Source organism: Ziziphus jujuba, chromosome 8, assembly GCF_031755915.1.
Source record: "Ziziphus jujuba cultivar Dongzao chromosome 8, ASM3175591v1".
In the NCBI taxonomy this organism is placed as follows: Eukaryota; Viridiplantae; Streptophyta; class Magnoliopsida; order Rosales; family Rhamnaceae; genus Ziziphus; species Ziziphus jujuba.
In genome coordinates this window covers 27,504,175-27,523,841 of record NC_083386.1, presented here as the reverse complement: position 1 = coordinate 27,523,841, position 19,667 = coordinate 27,504,175, and the positions used below count along the sequence as shown (strand labels likewise).

At 34.2% G+C, this 19,667-nt stretch overlaps 3 protein-coding genes and 1 non-coding gene across 8 annotated transcripts; 3 read left to right on the top strand and 1 right to left on the bottom strand.

Moving 5' to 3' along the window:
- The first annotated feature begins 1,266 nt into the window (after window positions 1-1,266).
- Window positions 1,267-1,338, top strand: TRNAM-CAU (transfer RNA methionine (anticodon CAU)). The gene has a single exon. It is a non-coding gene; the product is annotated as a tRNA-Met (tRNA).
- Window positions 1,339-1,553: 215 nt separating this feature from the next.
- On the top strand, window positions 1,554-5,842 carry LOC107414546 (uncharacterized). 3 transcript variants are annotated; one of them, XM_016022685.4, is made up of 4 exons: window positions 1,612-1,754; window positions 2,465-2,505; window positions 2,773-4,407; window positions 5,150-5,842. In XM_016022685.4, coding segments are annotated over exons 2-4 (2,043 nt in total). In that variant the 5' UTR covers window positions 1,612-1,754; window positions 2,465-2,504; the 3' UTR covers window positions 5,557-5,842. The 3 variants fall into 3 exon arrangements, with proteins under 3 accessions (XP_048326080.1, XP_015878171.1, XP_024927584.1); XM_048470123.2 differs by lacking the exon at window positions 2,465-2,505 and having other exon boundaries at window positions 1,554-1,754; XM_025071816.3 differs by lacking the exon at window positions 1,612-1,754 and having other exon boundaries at window positions 1,761-2,505.
- A 5,079-nt stretch (window positions 5,843-10,921) lies between these two features.
- On the top strand, window positions 10,922-13,980 carry LOC107414532 (uncharacterized). Its single transcript, XM_016022670.4, has 5 exons — window positions 10,922-11,274; window positions 11,664-11,716; window positions 12,066-12,230; window positions 12,543-12,644; window positions 13,628-13,980. The coding sequence occupies exons 1-5, from the start codon at window positions 11,037-11,039 to the stop codon at window positions 13,760-13,762; spliced, it is 693 nt and encodes a 230-aa protein (XP_015878156.1). The 5' UTR covers window positions 10,922-11,036; the 3' UTR covers window positions 13,763-13,980.
- A 314-nt stretch (window positions 13,981-14,294) lies between these two features.
- LOC107414531 (hydroxyproline O-galactosyltransferase HPGT1) lies at window positions 14,295-18,840 on the bottom strand. 3 transcript variants are annotated; one of them, XM_060819640.1, is made up of 13 exons: window positions 18,754-18,840; window positions 18,399-18,674; window positions 18,182-18,245; window positions 17,644-17,693; window positions 17,367-17,560; window positions 17,069-17,132; window positions 16,907-16,979; window positions 16,416-16,539; window positions 15,992-16,079; window positions 15,832-15,882; window positions 15,104-15,175; window positions 14,901-15,013; window positions 14,295-14,774 (listed from the first exon to the last, which is right to left on the bottom strand). In XM_060819640.1, exons 2-13 carry the CDS (start codon window positions 18,509-18,511, stop codon window positions 14,752-14,754), a joined length of 1,029 nt encoding a protein of 342 aa, XP_060675623.1. In that variant the 5' UTR covers window positions 18,512-18,674; window positions 18,754-18,840; the 3' UTR covers window positions 14,295-14,751. The 3 variants fall into 3 exon arrangements, with proteins under 3 accessions (XP_060675623.1, XP_015878154.1, XP_048325827.1); XM_016022668.4 differs by having other exon boundaries at window positions 18,399-18,805; XM_048469870.2 differs by lacking the exons at window positions 14,295-14,774; window positions 14,901-15,013; window positions 15,104-15,175 and adding an exon at window positions 15,277-15,301 and having other exon boundaries at window positions 18,399-18,808.
- Window positions 18,841-19,667: the final 827 nt, after the last annotated feature.

Below are 19,667 nucleotides of genomic sequence, written 5' to 3'. Positions count from 1 at the left end.
TATACATAAAATTTAATCATCAAAACTTGAATAAAATAACATGGTAATTAATTTATTGTGTTGGAATTATGTACTAGATATTCTTTTTATAATTCCCTTCTCTGTCCGGCATGATTTGGCATGTGCAAGAAAATTCAATATTGGTAAAAACCCAGGTTTGTTTTTCCTTTTTATTATTTTTTAGTTAATTCACTATCCTACTAATTTGTGTTTATTTGCAATTGATTTGGTTATTGATTTTGCTCTCCATTTTTCTGATATTCAGCCACCCAAACTTTGAATTTTTAACAAAAGAAAATAAGTCTATAAAAGAAACAAAGAAAATAGATCATGCTACTTATCTTAATGAATACGTAGAGCTGAATATAGGAAGGAAAATGTCCAAACATATGATTACCTTATACATAAATTTTGCCATTTCAATTACTCCACCCAATTGTCCAAAAAACTAAAAAGAAACATATATACCACTATCCAAGTTGGCGTATCAATCCAGTTAAGGTACATTGAATTGGAAATTGTAACGAATTTTCATTCCAAAGACAATTCTATGCACTGTCATGATGGGTTTCACCCAATTACACAAACAAAAAAATAAAAAAAGAAATGATGGGTTTCACCCAATTACACAAACAAGAAAATAAAAATAAAAATGTTTTCACCCATTTTAATAATTTTTTAATTGGTTGGTTTTTGCTTTTTGGTAAGAAATATTAAATTAATAAAATGAACCTATTACATTCATATATATATATATATATTGATCATAATATATGCTTATCTGATTGATCTAAGATGCTTTTGTATATTAATACACTATATTATTATTATTGTTATTTTTTCTTTTGTATCCCACTTTTCAAAAAAGTTAACCTTGCTATTTAGTATAGTATGTGAGATTAAAGACATCCACAAACAAATTAAAGAAGAATAATAGCACAAGAATCCTTAGGCTATTATTCTTCTTAATCCTTTTTTTATTTAGAAAGTTAGAAACATCAATAGAAAATTATGCGAGAGAGAGAGAGAGAGAGAGAGAGATGTACATGGTCATGAGTCATGACTACCCATTCAGACTATAAACTATTAAATGAAGAAAATTGAGTCAACGTTGAATTCTAGTATAAAAATTTTTCAAATTTCATCATGAGAATTAGTGGATCCATTCATATTATTATATTGTTATCCTAACCGTTTGAATATGGGTTGTCTTGGCAAATGAATTAGAATCGTTTATATATGTTTAATGAACACAATTATCCAACAATCAGAGTGGCGCAGCGGAAGCGTGGTGGGCCCATAACCCACAGGTCCCAGGATCGAAACCTGGCTCTGATAAAAAAGAGTGGCTTTCCGCTTAAATTTTTTCGCTCTCCTCAGTTTGCTGCACGACGTCGTTTAGTTAGCCAGTTTTGTCCGTGTTAACTTGTCGTCTTTTTATCTTTACTCATAATTATCTGCGTGTCGATGTTTTATTGGGTAAAATCCACAAAATGTCCGCGATATATCGCCAAAAAAAAACCCCAAACCTCGAAGCTGAAAAATTTTAAAATATATGTAAACATACGAACAAAACGAGAAAAGAATGTTAATAGAAGAAGCACCGACAAGAAAACTCAGAGATACAGAAAAAGAAACCCTAAATCTCCAAAATCTCGCGATATGCAACAAAACCTCAAGAATCTGCCAACGTCCGTTTTTCTCTCCGGCGAGAAGACCAATCTCTCTCTCTCTCTCTCTCTCACACTTTCTCTGTAAGTTCCTTAAATTTCTCGCAATTTCTCTTTATTTTTCTCTTCGGTAATTCTACGAATCTCAAATCGGCGAAGCCTTTTCCATTTGCTAGCATTGAGAACTAGAATTTTCGCTTTTGATCACCGAGAAATGGGGGGTTAAAAAACTACGCAAAATTCTGGAGAAATGGAGGCTTTTGTTTTCTTATACGGGATAAAACTTTCCCGGCAAAAAAAGTGTAATTTTATCAGAGATTTGGTGGCAGAGAACGAAGCTGGGATGTGCATAATCGCAACTTAAGCTGTTTAATTGAAAATCAAGAAAACAGAAAGCTAAAAGCTTTTCAATCAATAAATCTTTGGTTGTCTATGAAAAAAATTAAGAGGAAAAAAAAAAAAAAAAAAAAAAAAGGAAGAACTTGGAGCTTGTTATTGGTCGAGATGTGAGATTGTAATTTGGAATGAGCAAGGAGGTCTAGTTTCAGCGATGAGCATCATAAAGATTTCATTTTTCTATGGAAATTAACTACACTTATAAAAATTCTGTTTTGAGTTTTACGCGGATAGAAGACGCATAGCGAATAAGTTCATGTTCAACTTTGAGTTTCAGAAGTGCTCAGATTGAATTTCCTTTCTCTTTATTTTCCTGCTTTCCTTTTTCTCGGTTCAGTTATGAAGTTACTACAAATTAGTAGCTACTTACAATTAGTTTCCGCTTTGCTTCTGTGTAGGTTGACAAACAAGATCACATAACGTTTTGTGTGCTTCCTCAGTAAGTTTTGGTGTATTTAAGTACATGGTTAAAATCTTCTCTAACTTGCTTAATGTGGGTTCTATACTTGATTAATCATTGCCAAGCCCATTGTTCAGTGTAATTTTTACCAAGTAGCTGTTTTGACTGCATTGAATCAGATATCATTATGGCATTTCAAATTCTAGATTTGAATAAGTTTTAATTTTTATGTACGAGTATGAAGAAATTAGCACATACAATATTTAAATATTGAAATGCATTGACTTTCTGATTATATTCTGGCAGTGGTACGAGAGAAAGATGTTTGTTGGGAATATGCTGAAAAATTAGATGGAAATAAAGTGAGATGTAAATTTTGCCTGAGAGTTTTGAATGGTGGTATTAGTAGGTTGAAGCATCATCTATCTCGGCTTCCAAGTAAAGGTGTAAATCCATGTAGTAAAGTAAGAGATGATGTTACCGATAGGGTGAGGGCTATTATAGCATCAAAAGACGATGTCAAAGAAACTCCTAGCGCTAAAAAGCCAAAATTGGTGGAAGTCAAATCACCTCCAAATGTTTCTGCAAGTAAACCTCTTATTTCTGTAGATTCAGCATCCCCAGTGGTTAAAGCTTTCTCAACTGTTAGTCCAGTGGCTCCCCCTCACTCCTTTAACAATCAAGAAAATGCTGAGAGAAGTATTGCTCTGTTTTTCTTTGAGAATAAGCTGGATTTTAGTATCGCTCGTTCTTCATCCTATCAGCTAATGATCGATGCCATTACAAAATGCGGGCCTGGATTTACTGGTCCATCTGCTGAAACTCTTAAAACTACATGGCTCGAAAGGATCAAGTCTGAAATGAGCCTGCAATCAAAAGATATTGAAAAGGAGTGGGCAACAACAGGTTGTACTATCATTGCTGATCTATGGACTGACCATAAGTCAAGAGCTTTGATGAACTTTTTAGTTTCATCGCCCTCCAGGACCTTCTTCTACAAATCTGTTGATGCATCTGCATATTTTAAGAATACCAAATGCCTTGCGGATTTATTTGATTCTGTTATTCAAGACTTTGGGCCAGAGAATGTGGTGCAGATTATCATGGATAGTAGTATCAACTATAGTGGTGTTGCAAACCATATCCTTCAAAATTATTCAACCATTTTTGTGTCTCCCTGTGCTTCTCAATGCTTGAATTTAATTCTAGAGGAATTCTCAAAGGTAGATTGGGTCAATAGATGTATTTTACAAGCACAAACCATATCGAAGTTCATATACAATATTGCCTCTATGCTTGATCTGATGAAAAAGTTCACCGGGGGACAGGAACTCATTAGGACTGGTATCTCTAAATCTGTATCCAGTTTCCTTTCTTTGCAATCCATGTTGAAGCAAAGGGCAAGATTGAAGCATATGTTCAACAGCCCGGAGTTCTGTACAAATTCTTCCTATGCGAATAAACCGCAGAGCATATCATGTAGTGCCATTGTTGAGGATAATGATTTCTGGAGGGCAGTAGAAGAGAGTGTGGCAATCTCTGAGCCCTTTTTGAAAGTGTTGAGGGAAGTATCCGGAGGGAAGCCTGCGGTGGGTTCTATATATGAGCTAATGACTAGGGCCAAGGAGTCTATAAGGACGTATTATATAATGGATGAGAATAAGTGCAAGACATTTTTAGACATAGTTGATAGGAAGTGGCGGGACCAACTTCATTCACCTCTACATGCAGCAGCAGCATTTTTGAATCCCAGTATCCAGTATAATCCTGAAATAAAATTTCTTACATCTATAAAGGAAGATTTTTTCAAAGTTTTGGAGAAGCTACTTCCTGTTCCTGAAATGAGACGTGATATTACCAGTCAGATATTTACATTTACAAAGGCGACTGGGATGTTTGGCTGTAGCCTAGCTATGGAGGCAAGGGATGTGGTTTCACCAGGTAAATATACATTTTGCATATCTTAGAGATCAAACTTCAGGACATGCATTTTTTCCCCCCCTCCATAAATCTGCATCTAGGAGTATATTAACTGAATAGACAAATGAAAAGATTAGGATTCATTTTTTACATCAAGTAGCAGTTTTGGTTATGATGCTCCAGTCCAGCATTGTGACTGGAGTTATCACCTTGGTTGCAGAAATATATTTTTTTAGTTGAAAACTCACATTTATACTACTGTTCTAAGATACTGTTTGGAACTTCTAGGACGGACTGTTGGTTTGTTTCACTACTTTTATAATGAAAAAATAAAATAAAATGAAAAAAGTTGAGTCCTTTTACCTAATTTTTTGGGATTGTCAAGATCTAGGAAAAGGTGCAAAAAAGGACTAACGTTTGTTACTTTTGTAAAAATTATAGAATAGAATATGTTTGGTCATTCAAATTTTAAAAAGAATAGGAAGATTTGGTTTCGTTTCCAATAAAGATTGATAGTTCACTGTAGTATTTATCTATCTGAAAACTTTTTGCTGTCCCTTATTTCAGAATCTCAAGTAAAATTGTATAATATGTCTTTCATTTTTGATATTACATCAATATCACTTCTTTCTGGATGTAATTATGGTAGATACACGCATGCTGATCATTGGTTCAGGCCTAATTCCTACAAAACTAGTATTCCTAATGTCTATCTACGCTATACATGGATTGGATTGTTAAATTTAGTGCTAGTTGGTTGCAGGGCTTTGGTGGGAACAATATGGCGACTCTGCACCTGTATTGCAACGAGTTGCAATCAGAATACTAAGTCAAGTTTGCAGCAGTTTCACCTTTGAGAAGCATTGGAGTTCATTTCAGCAGATCCACTCTGAGAAACGCAACAAGATTGATAAAGAAACATTGAACGACCTTATATATATCAATTACAATCTCAAACTTGCAAGACAGACAAGAATGAAGCCTTTAGAAGCGGATCCTATTCAATTTGATGACATTGATATGACTTCAGAGTGGGTAGAGGAGAGTGATAATCCAAGTCCAACTCAGTGGCTTGATCGGTTTGGTTCTGCTTTGGATGGGAGTGACTTGAATACAAGACAGTTTAATGCTGCCATATTTGGTTCAAATGACCACATTTTTGGTTTGTGACAACCTAAATGCTCCATTTGTTGTATTTAAGTATCCTTTTTGATCTCTTTCTTTTCTTTTTTTTATTTTTTATTTTTTTTACCTTCTCCCCCCAGAATGAGTTGTATCTGTTCCTTCCTTGGGTCATTAGACCAACGAGTTGTATTAGCGGCCCCAGAACAATATTGTAGCATTTCTTGTATATAAATTATATTTAGAATTTTAAAATGGCCAGACAGCAATATAGCTTGTCCCATACGGATAAATATGGCTATTTTGGCTCAGCAATAAAGTAGCTGTTTTATGATTTTCCTCTGTCTTTGTGCACAATACTTAGCTTAGTATCAGAACTTCTTTCTAAACAATGTGTCTGATGTGATTGTGGACGTGATACATGTGTAAGACTATAACGAATTGTAAATGAAGTTAATTGCCAAAATAATAATAATAATAAAAATAAACAGAATTGTAAATGAAGTTTACTATCTTTATATAAAAATGCCTTCAAATCAAACTAAACATAGCTGTGTCTTTCTAACAATTTAGATCAAACAAGTAGTATTCTTATTAGCTCTCGAACATCACCAGCCGTTTGATCTATTTCATAGTGATGAGTACATAAAGTTTATATCCTATCATGTCCTCATTATTCGACCAGGGATGTCTGCAAGATCTACTGAGCAATAACGTTGCACAAACTCCCCAAAAACCAGAAATGAATCCAAGCAGTATACTAGCAACAAGCCATAGACGCTCATCGAGTGGCTCATCATTATGACACTTCTTCGGAAGAGGGTAGTCACAGAGATCTTTATTTCCTTCATATGCTGAAGAGTCGAAGCTCTGAAGCTTAGTACAAGTTAGGATTTGACCAAACACAATGGTAGCTTCCAGGAGTAGAAGGAGCCCAAGAAACACACACAAATTTAGAGAACTGCAAGCCGCCATGGTTTGTAGTAGTTCTGGTTTTTGCAGAGAATAAGTTGAAAGAATTATTGGAATTTCAGCTCATCTTTATAGGTTTTATATAGTAGAGACGACGACCACTTTATTTTGGTCTTGCTTGCAAAAGTGGACTCTCAGAAGCATCTGCCAAATTGCCAATCAATGTTTGAAATTGAAAGAGCAAGGAATTTGCTCATCTGTCATCCGTAAAAAGGTTGACTGGGTACTCTCGAGTCATGAATCATGATGACGTTGACCCATGGTCCGTGGTTGCCTAACTGTATTCTCCAAATCATGTCTTTTGGTTGGTCTTGCAGTCGAACCAAACTAATCAAACATTTAATATGGAAAATATTATTAAATTGAAAAGGTAATTACTTTGTTTTAGAAGCCATTTATTTATCTATTTATCTTTTATAATAATTTTAGCAGTCATTAATCACTAGTATCATATAATATGCAATATTTCATAAGAATTAATAGTTAAATTCATTTCCAATTAAGCATCCATTTAAATAAATATCCAATTCTAACCACTTTGATTATGATTTTGTTAGAAAAGCAATAGATGAAAGCCTGAAACAGAGAAGGAAGGCCAGAATTGATGCAGGTTCTAGTTTAAAGTTCTCCTTTAAATTGAAATTAACTTGATTTTCTGCCATCCAATTAATTCCATCAACAAACATTGCGCATAGCATTTCACCATTGCATATCTTGCCCTAGCAAAAGTCTTGAAATGGTTGCGGTATGTACTATTTGATGATTTGATGAATATATATATATATATATAATGAATAAATTTGCTACTAACAGTTTTGACATACCCTGTCAAACAAGTCTTAAAGCCATTCTGATTCCATAGATTTGTTATCATATACATATAAAGTAAAAGATTTACTTAAGAATATAAATACCCTCAAGTCATACTATACAGAGCAATCGAACTAGTTTTAGGAATATGAACTTGGAAATTTGAATGTTTTCTTAGAAATTTGACCACGTTCTAGCAATTACTACTACACTAATTTTATGTCTTAAGTTGTCCACATACTTGGAGAGGCATCCTTGCATGATCTGTTGAGATATAACCATCCACAAACTCCCCAAAACCCAACAATGTCTCTAAGTACTATACTAGCACAAAAACCATAGATGTTCATTAGTATTTGCATCTTCCTGGATGTCATCTTCTCTTTGCCACCACCAGTAAATGGACCTTAAGCTGATTCATTTTGCTGACACTTGTTCAGAAGAGGTTCACCACAGAGATATTGGTTTCCTTCATATGCAAATAAGGAAGCTTTGAAGCTGAGTCTTCTCTTGGAATCATATTCTTGTTAAATTGTTATTTGAAAGATCAATGACTTTTACTAATTCAAGGCTCTTATCACACTTGATCTCCAATCTTTTCCATCTCAAATCTACATTGTCAACATAGTTGGAACAAGAACCAGCATAAGCCCCCTTATTGCTGTATATTGGTCAGAAGACTTCAAATAAGACCGTTGCATTCTGTTATCTGGATCAATTTCCTTTTCATCCATGGCAGTGAAATTGTAGAGCCATCTCGGTATTGTTCCCAAAATTTCATTGCCGGAAAGGTCCAAGATTTGAAGAGATTGTAGATGACATAACTGTGAAGGTATAGATCCGTTGTAAGAACTTAGGCTGCTAATCTTCAAGGATATTAGGCTTTTACCAACCCATGTTGGTATCCTTCCAGATAATTTGTTTTGTCCAAGATCTAGTACATTCAAGCTTATGCTTAATTCCCTCAAAAGAACCAGGTAGCTCCCCAATGAAACTGTCATTGTTCAAATGCAATGCGATCATTTGACAATGGCAACATCTTCAAGGATGTGAGCTTGGCAAGGCCATCAAACAACTCTCCACTGAGATTGTTATTTGATAAATCGAGTATTTTCGAACTCTGACGATTCTCCAAGGTCTCTGGTATCATCCCTTCAAGATGATTGAAAGACAGATCAAGATAAACCAGTGACGTTGCTTTCACCAAATCATGTGGAGAACGTCTTAAATCATTACCAGATAGGTCAAGAAAGACGAGGCCATTGGCATGCCTTATGTCACGGACTTGTTTGTTATCCTTTCAAGCCGTGCGGCCTTAGTTGCTATTCCGACCCTTTGTTGCAACTAAGTAAGCCTTTTGCTCACTAAAAGAGAAAGCTAAGCAAAGAAAGCTAGAGCACAAAGAAAGTTTGGGAGAATGAAAGTATATTGCCTAAAAGAGAGCTTTACAAGTGTAGCTTGGATTCTAAAATGGATATGTACATGGCTTGACCTAGAGTTCTCCATAAGGTTCTAGAGAATTCTACACTACTCTAGGTGCTTGGCCCATTGTAAGGCCCAAAATAGGCCCAAAATGGAGAGAATGCTCACCAAGTGTTTGATGAAATGCCCCAACCGTGACACTTAACAACCAAGGAAATATCATGGAGGGGATTTGGTTACCACTGAGATTAAGGTATGAAAGTGAAGCTGAATAATTGATGTTAATATTTGAAAAAGTAATTGGAAAAGAAGTCACCATATTAAGCTCACAGCGGCTGTGAGACTAAAGTACTCAAGCGAAGGGAGCATGTTAGTCACTTGCAGCCAATTCTCTGTCTTGCTTAGATTAACAAAGCTCATGTTAAAGCATCTCAAAGATGAAATATTAAAGAACCAGTCAAGATTGTCGACCTTGAAATGAGCATTGCTGCTAAGATCAAGTGAGACTAAGCTGGATGTATAAATTTCCAAGCCGCTTTGGTACTCCTCCACTCAAATTGTTACTGGAGAGATTAAAATATCTCAGGTTGGTGAAAGAAGCAGTGAACACAGCAGGGAAGTTAGTGCTGGTGAAAACATGGCAACTCAATTCTAAACAATTAATTCAAAGATTTCAGCTCCAGGAGTAGTACTGCATGGTTCATCACAACAATGAAGAACTTTTCGCCGCTTACCAAATGATTCCATAAACCATCGACGTAAACCTTTCAGGGACGCAAATCAAGCTTGTTAACATGACCTGCTATTTTGCTGCATTGAATCCCTTTTCCATCTACAACAATCTTAATTTCTTCCCCAAGAAGAAAGCACTCCTCAAACTTCTTCAACACCTTGCTTGGACTTAAGAAGTGCTTGTCTTTCATTCTCCTCTGCCACTGGACCTCAGAATTATCAAAACCAGAACAAAACACGAAGGTAGTTGCTTGAAGAAGTAAAAATAGCTGAAGAATTGAAGAGAAATGAGGAAAACTGCAGGCCATGGTTGTAGTAGTTTGGGATATGGGAAAGAAAGGTCGATGTTGAAGTTGGAATAACCAGAAAAGAAGTTTAGGCAATTATTGGAATATATATATATATACATATTATATATATAGATACATAGATAGGATAGTGTGTTCTGGATGTTCTCGATCTCTTGGGAATTTCAGGTCCTCTTTACATATATAGATTCAATAAGATAGAGATTCCCAACTTTACTTCAATCATGCAAAAGTGGTATCAACCATCAAAGCGAGTGCCAAAAAGAGATGTTTGAAGCAAGGACCGTGCGTTCTTCCAAGTGCACATTTTTTTATGCAATTGAATGCTTTTGTGAAGAATATTTTACATTCATATCCACTTGCCAATGTCACGTAAGGATAGTGAATTAATGATATAAGTCATGATCGAATTAAAACTAGCTTATAGTAAAAAACAAAAAGATCAAAATAAAAAAGGGGTTTAATAGGTAAAATTTGGAAAGAACTTGGTAACTTGTAATTATGACAATTGATAAATATAATTTTGCTAATCTTTCAAAGATTCAAAATTTAATGTCAAAATTGCTTTTTATTTAAATAAATTAAATAAGGAGAATTTTAGTAAATCTAGAATTATCATTGGTGTTCATTATTGATTGAACCGTTTCAAAAATTCAATTTTCCAATCTCTTAAATGAAAAATAAATTACTTTATGTATCATAATTAGCATGTTCATCGTATATCCCTAGTATAAAATTATAAATGATAAACTGACATAACTATTTTATTCAGTTTCCATTAATTATAAGTACCATTAAATTAAAAACCTTTAATACATACAAATAGATACAAAAGAATTTCTTTTATAATCACATTCTATGTTGATTTTATAAATTTACATATTTCATCTTCTAGTTTCAACTTTCTAATGAAAAGCTTTAAATTCCACAACTTTGAACTAACGTTTAAAATTCCACTACCCAAGAAAAATTTTGAACCCTACTGAAAATATTATATTATTCAATTTATTTTGAAGGTACCCACAAAACGCAGTTAAAAGATGCGTTTCGACTCGAACTAGTGCAAACAATAAAACCGCAGTTTTAACCCACGAGGTTAACAGAAAACATTTTAAGAAATCGCTACTTGAAGCACCGTTTTTCAACGCGGTAACTTAACCCGCCATTCGTGTCCGATTCGTACCCCGTTTTGTATCCCGATTGAAGACCGTCACTTTCTTTGAAACCTTCCTCTCTTTTGCTTTCTCTGCACACATACTCTCTCTCTCTCTCTGAGGATTTCTTATGGACTACGACTTCAGGAACAGGCCCGGTCCACCCTACGATTCGCAAATCCCGATGTACCGTCAGTCCTCGTCATCATCATCGGCGCCAAGCCATCCGTTGTACGGACCGCCATCGTCGACTTCGTCGTCGTCGTCGGCTATGTACCCGAGGATAGGTCAATCTTCTGCGCATACCTCTGTTCCACCCGTAGGCCGTCCTTTTCCTCACCACCAGACGACCTCCCCTTCTCCTTCATGTGAGTCTCTCTCTTCTAGTTTCTCGAGAAAATTCTGGGAAGATAATAGGAAAATTTTCAATCTTGAATTTCTTATTCTTATTCTTATTATTATTATTTTCATGAGAAGGAAAAAAATCAATATCTTGACTCGACTAAAGCGGATTTTTACCTATTTTTGACCTAGCGATTTTGTTTTTTTGAATTTTTTTCAGTTTTATTGATTTGTTCTTTCAGCTATTAATCCGAAAGTTAGAATTGTTAATATGATTATGTGATTAGAGGTGTGATTATTGGTCGATTAAACGATAATGATTATCGAATTTGCTTAAGCACTTGAACTTTATTTATTGCATTTTTATGGTAATTTAATTGTCTTGATCTTTCTGTTTTCTTTTGGAAATTTGCAGCAGGAGTGGGCATTCGAGTTGCTATAAAACCTGAATATCGAATCACTCCACCAGTAAGATATCCTATTCCTTTTATTTTAGAACTTCATTATATTAGTCGGGATCATGACCTGTGTTTTATGTAATACTGCGTAGTATCATTCAAATCATTGTTTTGCTTTTCAAATGTTTAGAAATTTAATTGGGAAAAGTATATTTATGTTGTAGTACATATAATTTTAATATTCACTCTTTTCATGTTTACTGCAAAGTAAGTCATTTAAACCATTGTTTTCCTGTGTTTCATATTTTGTTTCGAAATTGAACGCTTGTGCAGGTGTTTGCATAATCTAGTTGGTTTTTATCTCGTAATATGTTGTGTATAATATGATTTGGTTTTGGTTTTAATTGCCTATTTTTCAGCCTCAACTACTACCACAAATAGGTGACATACCCCACAGTAATTTCCAATATGATTTTGATTTTGAGAGAAAAGTTATAGCTGAAGCAGAGAAAGAAAACCAAAATTGGAGCAGGCTTGGGTTGGAAAACCTTCCAGCTAGGACTACGTCATCAGCATCTTCAGTGGTATGTCTCCTCTGTTTTGATGTTTGTGAAGGTTCTTTTAAGTGTATTGAAGCCTCATGAAATTTGCATTTTATTGTCGATTCATCTTATAAGTATCATTAAGTAGTTTTCCATGTGTCTAGTCAGTCTTTGATATGGAAATAAATAAAATTTTCTGATTGCATCGCTGATGCAAAATGAATAATTAGTAAAAGCTTTCCAATTGCTTTACTAATTCAAATAATTACTTCTCGTGATTTCTTGAAACTGACCTGTCTCTTGAAATTAGCTTTCAAATGCTAAGGTATTAAGTCAACATTTTTGTTATTTCAGGGCACTTCTGTGGATCCTGTAGTGAGCAAATATATTGCTTCAGGGCTTAATCGAGAAGCTGTTCCTCTTGCTGTTGCACATTACGGAGACAATCCTACCAAGGTGTTTTCTTGAGCTCTTGCTGTTGTATAGCTTCAATGTTAATTCTGAATTATTACAGTTTATTACGGCTATGGTCTCGCATTAGCCATCGATTATAGTTCCTATTCCTCCATTATTCTCACATTAAGTAGTTTAGATTACCGAGACTGGCAGGAATTTTGCATGTTTCTTTCCCAAATTGCTGCAGTAGTTCGTTCTGGGATTGAGATCAATAACATAATGGAATTAGTATTGTGGTCACTGAAGTTTTGGAGTGTGTACATACAATTTTCCTATTGTCTATCTTTGGCTCTTCTTTTCATTTATTTATTGAAGAAACATTCTCTTTGTTGTGTGACTATAAAATTCTTCACTTCTGGATTAGAATGACAATGGTCATTGTCTCTTGCTTTAGATCTGGGTAGTAGGTTCCCGACCATGTTGCAACTAGAACTTCGATAGTCGCTTTCTCCCTATCATCTTTACCTTTTGGCTTCTCCTTTAACTGAAATTGGTTATTTTATTTTATCCAATCAATTCCATCAAATAACATGGTTTATCGCAGTTGGTTTGTAGATTTATCTGTATAGAGTTGTTTGTTGAAATGGTGCTTAGTTCTTTGCACTTCATTACATATGCAAGACTGTCTTATTAAAGATGGCTTTCTTCTACTCATATTAACCGAAATTAGTTATTTTATTTTATCCAATTAATTTCATCAAATAGCATGGTTTTATCCCTGTTGGTTTTTAGATTTATCCATATCGAGTTGTTTGTTGAAATGGTGCTCGGTTCTTTGCACTCCATTATGCATGCAAAACTGTCTTTCAAAAGATTTACTTTCTTCTACTTGTAAAGGACATTAAACAAAATTTACTTGCATTTTTTATGGGAGCTTATCTTGCACTTTTAGCTGGTCGTTTGTTGATGTTGGATCTTCTGGCATTTTCATTGTTGACGTGGTTTACCTTTTCCCACAATGATAATCTGCTCATTTTCTTTAGGTTCGGAGTTTTGTCAATGGCTACACCCTTCTACGAGAAATGGGGTTTTCATCGAACAGTGTGGCTGAAGCCTTAGTCATGTATGACAATGACACTGACAAAGCATTGGCACATTTCCTTAACAGCTCATCCTGAGCATTCTGTCAATCATGGAGGATAAAGCGATTGTTTGCTACAAAGTTGTTTTCTCTTGGGTTGTATTGTGCTTTCACTTTATCCTGATTGTAAAAAGCGTTTCTAGCAGTCATACCCTGTTAAACGTGTCATAAATTCATTCTAATTGCTTAGTTATGTCACGATGTTGAATTCATCTATATATAATTAAGATTTGCAGATATGCAATTGAAGGGGCATTGAGGGATAGAGTAGTAGTTATACTTGGTATGGTTGTGCTTTATGATCATTATATTTGATTACAGCACTTCATGATAAAAGGATGGAAACAGGGGCTTTACAAAATCTTGCAGTTGATCAGCGATCATTAAAGCTGCGCTTATTAAGTTACTATGTATAAAATATTTTGCTAATTGTTATTAATAGTGTTCTTGAGTTACAACCGATGGTGTCGGAATGTGGTAAGCGTTATTACGTTACCCTCCTTAGGGTACCCAATTTTCCCCACAAAATATATATATATATATATATATATATATGTATCACGATAAAATAAAATAAAATAGAAGTACACAAAACTAAATAAAACTATACAAAACCAAGTCTGGAATTCTCTTTGATAAAGAATAACTTGAGCATGGTAAAAGAATCACATATTTTACCGTTTAATAAAGAATAACTCTTTAAGTCCAAAAATATACTAGAAAAATGGTACGTCACGCTATGTTACAAATCGAAACCCCTACTATTGTTTCTGAAATCATATGGTTGGACCTAAGTTGACTGTGGGTTATAACCAATCGGTCGTTGTAACTCCAATTCCCTCTCTCAGTGTGCCAGTAATGACCAAGCTATTCCATTTAATGGGCAACACCCAGAATTCAACTGTGAATGGAAGCCATACCATCATCTCAATCTATGCTGAAGCAGCATGAAAGGCAAAATCTTCATAACGAACAGTCCGCATCTCCGGTTTATTCTTTTTCCAAATAAGCTCAAAAAAAATCAAATCAAACACCAGTACAAATAGCTCCTGTAGAAACAAAGAATTGTGTTGAGCCACTTGAGGAAATGAATCAAATTCTAGCCAAAAGCATGTGGCCAAGCAACAGGTCATAAATGTGTGAGAAATGAGAATTGTCCAAGGAGAGAAGAGGACCTGTTGACCATGATGAGCAGCAAAACTTAGATTCATCGATATGTTTGACATCAAGCCCAATAAACCAAGAACCGACACTTACATCATCATGGGCATACGTCCGAAGAATATACCTGCAGAACCCAGAACTCAATCCTAGCTTTTTACAGTTATACATAACAGAACCAGTTAACTCCACTTAACTTAGCGGGAAAAGAACTTACCTATTTATTGATACAAATTTAGCCAAAGCCTGTGATATGACATACATCTCCCCTGAAGCATGGCGGAAGTATCTGTTGCACACCAGAAGCTTATTCCCAGATAGAGAAGGTAAACATGCAGGAATAAGGTACGTACAGAAATCATACAGCTCGTAAATTTACTGTCCCAACGTGAATTACTCCATTGATTAGAATATTCTACCAAAAAATATATATTAATGAAACCACTAGCACTCAATGAACTTCATTCAGATTACGAGAATTGTTCACCATAGATACCAACATATACAAACTGAAGGGAAATTTTTCAATGCAAAGTTAACAAATATTTGTTCGTCTAGCAAGCCAAATATTGGGTGATGTAGAGGATAGTTTCACCACAGTAAAATTATTTCCCAATGTATGTACTAAGCCAATCAGCACACAATTACGTTGTTAGATGATTTTAATACAAATGTCACCAAAAAAATAGGATTATGTCACTAAATGTCACCAAAAAGGATCTCCCAGTTGTACTTTCCAATAGAATACCCTGGAGAGGGTAGGATAACAAGCGCTGAAAGGTTTTCCATGAGATGGGAAATCAAAACAATTAATGTAACACAAGGTTTTTGGATGATTAAGAGTGCAAAAGGATACCACATTTTGATCAAGAGTGGTCACAATGAGTTCAACAGTGCTGTAATTACTTTTAACTACAGATGAAGATAAATTTAAAGTAAACTTACGATTTTTTGTCGCCAAATTTCCACCAGTCTGGTTCATACCATTTGTGGCTTCTGGAAAAGAACCAGCAATAACAAATATAAGCCCGATAAAAGACCAATGAAATCATATTTAATTCTTATCCTGTAAATATCTTCTCCTTATATGTTTAAGCAAACTCACGGTTCAGAGAAAACTTCGCCCGATTTCATGCACCCAATATAAACACGGGGCTTGTCCAGATGAGTTGCAAGTGTAGCTCCCAGTGCATCTGCGCAGATAAGTTAAGACACACCATCAAGAGAGATTTACAATGTGAACAAACTGCAGTGTAAAAAAAGCATTTTAATTGCATAATCTTTCCTACAATTTTTATTTTCATGTTCTTTCAGAATATGGGAAATGGGATGGGAATAGGGAGCAAGCCAAGGATAACTTCATAATGCAGAAGATCTTTATTTGTTAACGTAGGAATGGGCATGTTGATAACAATGTCAAAAGTTGCTTAATGCATTTCTTTCTAACCCATACTTAGAATTTTAAGGTTTAACATTAGCAAAGTCCAGGGTTTAGATGTCACTATACCCAATGAAATGATGATACTAACCAACATTTACATAAACATCATCATTGACTTTAGCATAAAACTCAGCATCCCATTTATTTGCAGCATTTGCAAAGAACAGTTTAGCCTTCTTTGGAAATTCCTCAGGTGCCTCCACGTGATCATCCTGTCAACAGTGGGTGGAGAATGATCAGATTATTGAAGTTTTAGTTGCCTGGACGTTAATTCCTTCGTCCCCAGCTTCCATCCTCCATATATGTTACATTTTCTCTGTTCTAAAGTTATTGTACAGGTTAACTCAAAAATTGTGCTCAGCAGAATTAGGAATTTCATCTTAGGAAAGAAAACAATTTGTTTCAGGAAAAAACTAAGTTTCACTTACAGGCTTAAATTCCCAAAACAGTGACAGTTACCTAGGAGAATTCATCAAATTGGTAAAATATAGCTACATGAAAAACCATATCCTTAGAATATAAGACGCTTTGATATTTGGAAATTGCTTTATAGTTAATTGAATGGTCCATAAAACATACAAGAATGATGAAGTCACTGTTCTGCTTATTTTCATTGTCAATGGCCTTGTCAAAGCGGTCCCCACGATTTGCACTGCAGTAGAAAATGTCATCAGAACAAGGGTCTACCACCAGGCATAAAAATTTAGAATCAACCAAACAAGGAAAATAAAACATAAGAACCTTCTTCCAATAACAAATCTTGCAATTATGCCCTTCTCATTCTCCACTTTTTTCAAAGCAGCACCTGCAAAAACAATTGGTCATTTTTAAACTTCCAAAGATGATAAGCCAGAGTAATTGCACTTCATGTGGTTAAGAGTAAGCCTTATAATAGTCATATCTGTTCATATTGATGTTAATAAGAAACTTAGTATAATGCAACACACCTGTTAAACGAATATAAACACAAAAACAAAATCTAGATGTACCAATACTGTATAAGAAAAGATATAAGCCCACAAAGAGTTAAAACAAGTACCACTCCCCATCCATGCCTTACGAATCGCATCTCTGTTGTTTTTGCGGCCAAACCTAGTGAAAATTCCAATCACTACCAGCGGCTTCTTTTTAGGTTGAGCCTCATTAGTCTCCAATGAGCGCTTTGAAGTAAAACCTTCTTGTCTAGCTGCAGCCAACTCCATTTCAAGAGCTGATAATTTTTTATGTTGTTCCCTGACAAGCAGAATACACATCAGACCCACTCTCAAAACCATTAGGCATGCATACACATATCAACAAAAAATAATACCACCTACCTGCAAGCTATGATTTTCAAAGTATCATCCACAGAGATTGCAGATTTCCCCTGGAAATGAAAACCATAGATTTATTTAAATGTTAGAGAATAAGTCAATTACATATACGAATGTAAGTTTCAGCAGCCTTATCATGAACCAAGTCCCCAATTTTATATTTACTCAACGCTATCTGTAAGTAATAAACCAATTATTTTACCAAAATCTCATATGTTATCGGAATCCGGAAACATTTAAAACTAATTTGGCCAGAATGACGCTACCAGTAAAAAGATGCACCAAACTGCCAGACGTCATTTCAATCAATAGCTTATATGAACTTGTTATCAGAAACCATTGATGCTGGTCAAGTTGGAAAAATAATTCATTTTCATTGTAACTCAAAATTCTTTAGACAGTCATAGCCAAAACTAGCATAAGCCCAAATCAAAAAGTAAAAGATGGGTTAAATTAATTTGACTCCAAAAACAAACATGAAAAAAAAACCACAAAGATCCGAAATTTAACCTTCTGAATAAAGAAACAAAGAAAAACCCACCTGTCCAGTTATTCTATCAAGCTCTTTAATCAAATAAACTCTGTTTTGCGCATCCTGCCATAACCTATACACGAGCAAAATATACTTCTAAACAAACAGATAAAAGAAAAAAAAAAAAAAAGAAATTTTGATACGGTATATTGAATTATACACATCTAGCATAACCAAAAAAAAAAAAAAAAGTCAGAAGCCAATGTTAGTATAATAGAGAACAAACCGGCCAGCGACATAGATGGAAGCGAAGGTAGCAAACATGGAGAGGAAAAGAGTTGGGATTCGGGACCGAAATGCCATGCCCGAGAGCCGGGCATTCGATCCCCTGCTCTGCATTTTTCCTTGATAGTCCTCTCTCTCTATATATATATATATATATTTGCTTTTGTCGGATTCCTCCAATTACCCAAAGGTGAAAAAAGCTTAAAACTTTTTGGTTTTCTTTGTATTGTGGATCTTCAACAAGGTAGGCTATGATTTCGACTGGTTTTCAGATATTCTGCAAATAGATCTACTGCTGCTCAATTGAATTTAGATTAGAATGTCCGAACAAAGACAGAGAGATATAGAGAGCAGACCTGGTTGGTGAGTTGCTTCCTCTGGAGTTTACTTATTATTGATTTTTGGATTTCAGTGCCAGTGTGTCCAAATTGCCCCGACCTTTTATGTATTTATTTACAAATTAAATTGTTATAACATCTTTGTTGTTTAAAAATTGATGTTGAAAAAGTAAAATATTTGTTTACTGATATTTATTAAAATTATTTTGTAATTATTGAACAAGATCAAACAAATTTTGGTAAGTTTTAAAAAAGAATAAAATAATTGCCTATTATGTTATATAGTTAATGAGAATTCAAAAAATATATTTGATTTATGAAATATAAAAAAAAAAAACCATTAAACCTAATTCAAAATAAAATAATCAAACATATCAATGAATATCATTCATTTTTCCTTTTTTAATTTCTATGAATAAATATTCTCTCCTTTTTTTCGAAATAACAATTTTTTATACAAAATGTGATCTAAATATTAGAATTTCTTTTAGTAATAACATGGGATTTACATAGATCAAAATGAAAATTTTTCTACTTAATTTTTTAATAGCTCATTTATTTTCATTGTAGATTAATATACCTAACATTAAGGTATAGGAAAAAGAAATGAAATCCCGTTAAAAACATAATAAAAATAATAATAATAATAAGATGAATTAGTTCTGTTATGGAAATCTCATTGTACCACTCTTTTCCCTATAATGTATAATCTTCTTATGTGGGAGAGAAATTAAGCCTTTATCAACTTGCCAAATATAATTAAATCCAAATATAATTAAATATCTGTTGGATAATATCAATACTGATTCTTTTTAATATTTTATTTCTATGTTATTATTTTTTATTATTGTGTAGTTAACTATAAATTTGTAATTATAAAATTCTAATAAATCATCATTATACAAAATGTATAACAATATATATATATATAT

Bases quoted from the DNA above. Each gene is read 5' to 3' on its own strand.
- LOC107414546 (XM_048470123.2), top strand. From the start codon at position 1,586: ATGTTAATAGAAGAAGCACCGACAAGAAAACTCAGAGATACAGAAAAA. The intron at 1,755-2,772 runs GTAAGTTCCTTA...ATATTCTGGCAG, and splicing joins CTCTCTCTCACACTTTCTCT to TGGTACGAGAGAAAGATGTT. The intron at 4,408-5,149 runs GTAAATATACAT...AGTTGGTTGCAG, and splicing joins AAGGGATGTGGTTTCACCAG to GGCTTTGGTGGGAACAATAT.
- LOC107414532 (XM_016022670.4), top strand. From the start codon at position 11,037: ATGGACTACGACTTCAGGAACAGGCCCGGTCCACCCTACGATTCGCAA. The intron at 12,231-12,542 runs GTATGTCTCCTC...TTGTTATTTCAG, and splicing joins CGTCATCAGCATCTTCAGTG to GGCACTTCTGTGGATCCTGT. The intron at 12,645-13,627 runs GTGTTTTCTTGA...CATTTTCTTTAG, and splicing joins ACGGAGACAATCCTACCAAG to GTTCGGAGTTTTGTCAATGG.
- LOC107414531 (XM_060819640.1), bottom strand. From the start codon at position 18,511: ATGCAGAGCAGGGGATCGAATGCCCGGCTCTCGGGCATGGCATTTCGG. The intron at 18,246-18,398 runs GTTTGTTCTCTA...GCTCGTGTATAG, and splicing joins TCCATCTATGTCGCTGGCCG to GTTATGGCAGGATGCGCAAA. The intron at 14,775-14,900 runs GTCCTCTTCTCT...TTGTTTCTACAG, and splicing joins CTGCTCATCATGGTCAACAG to GAGCTATTTGTACTGGTGTT.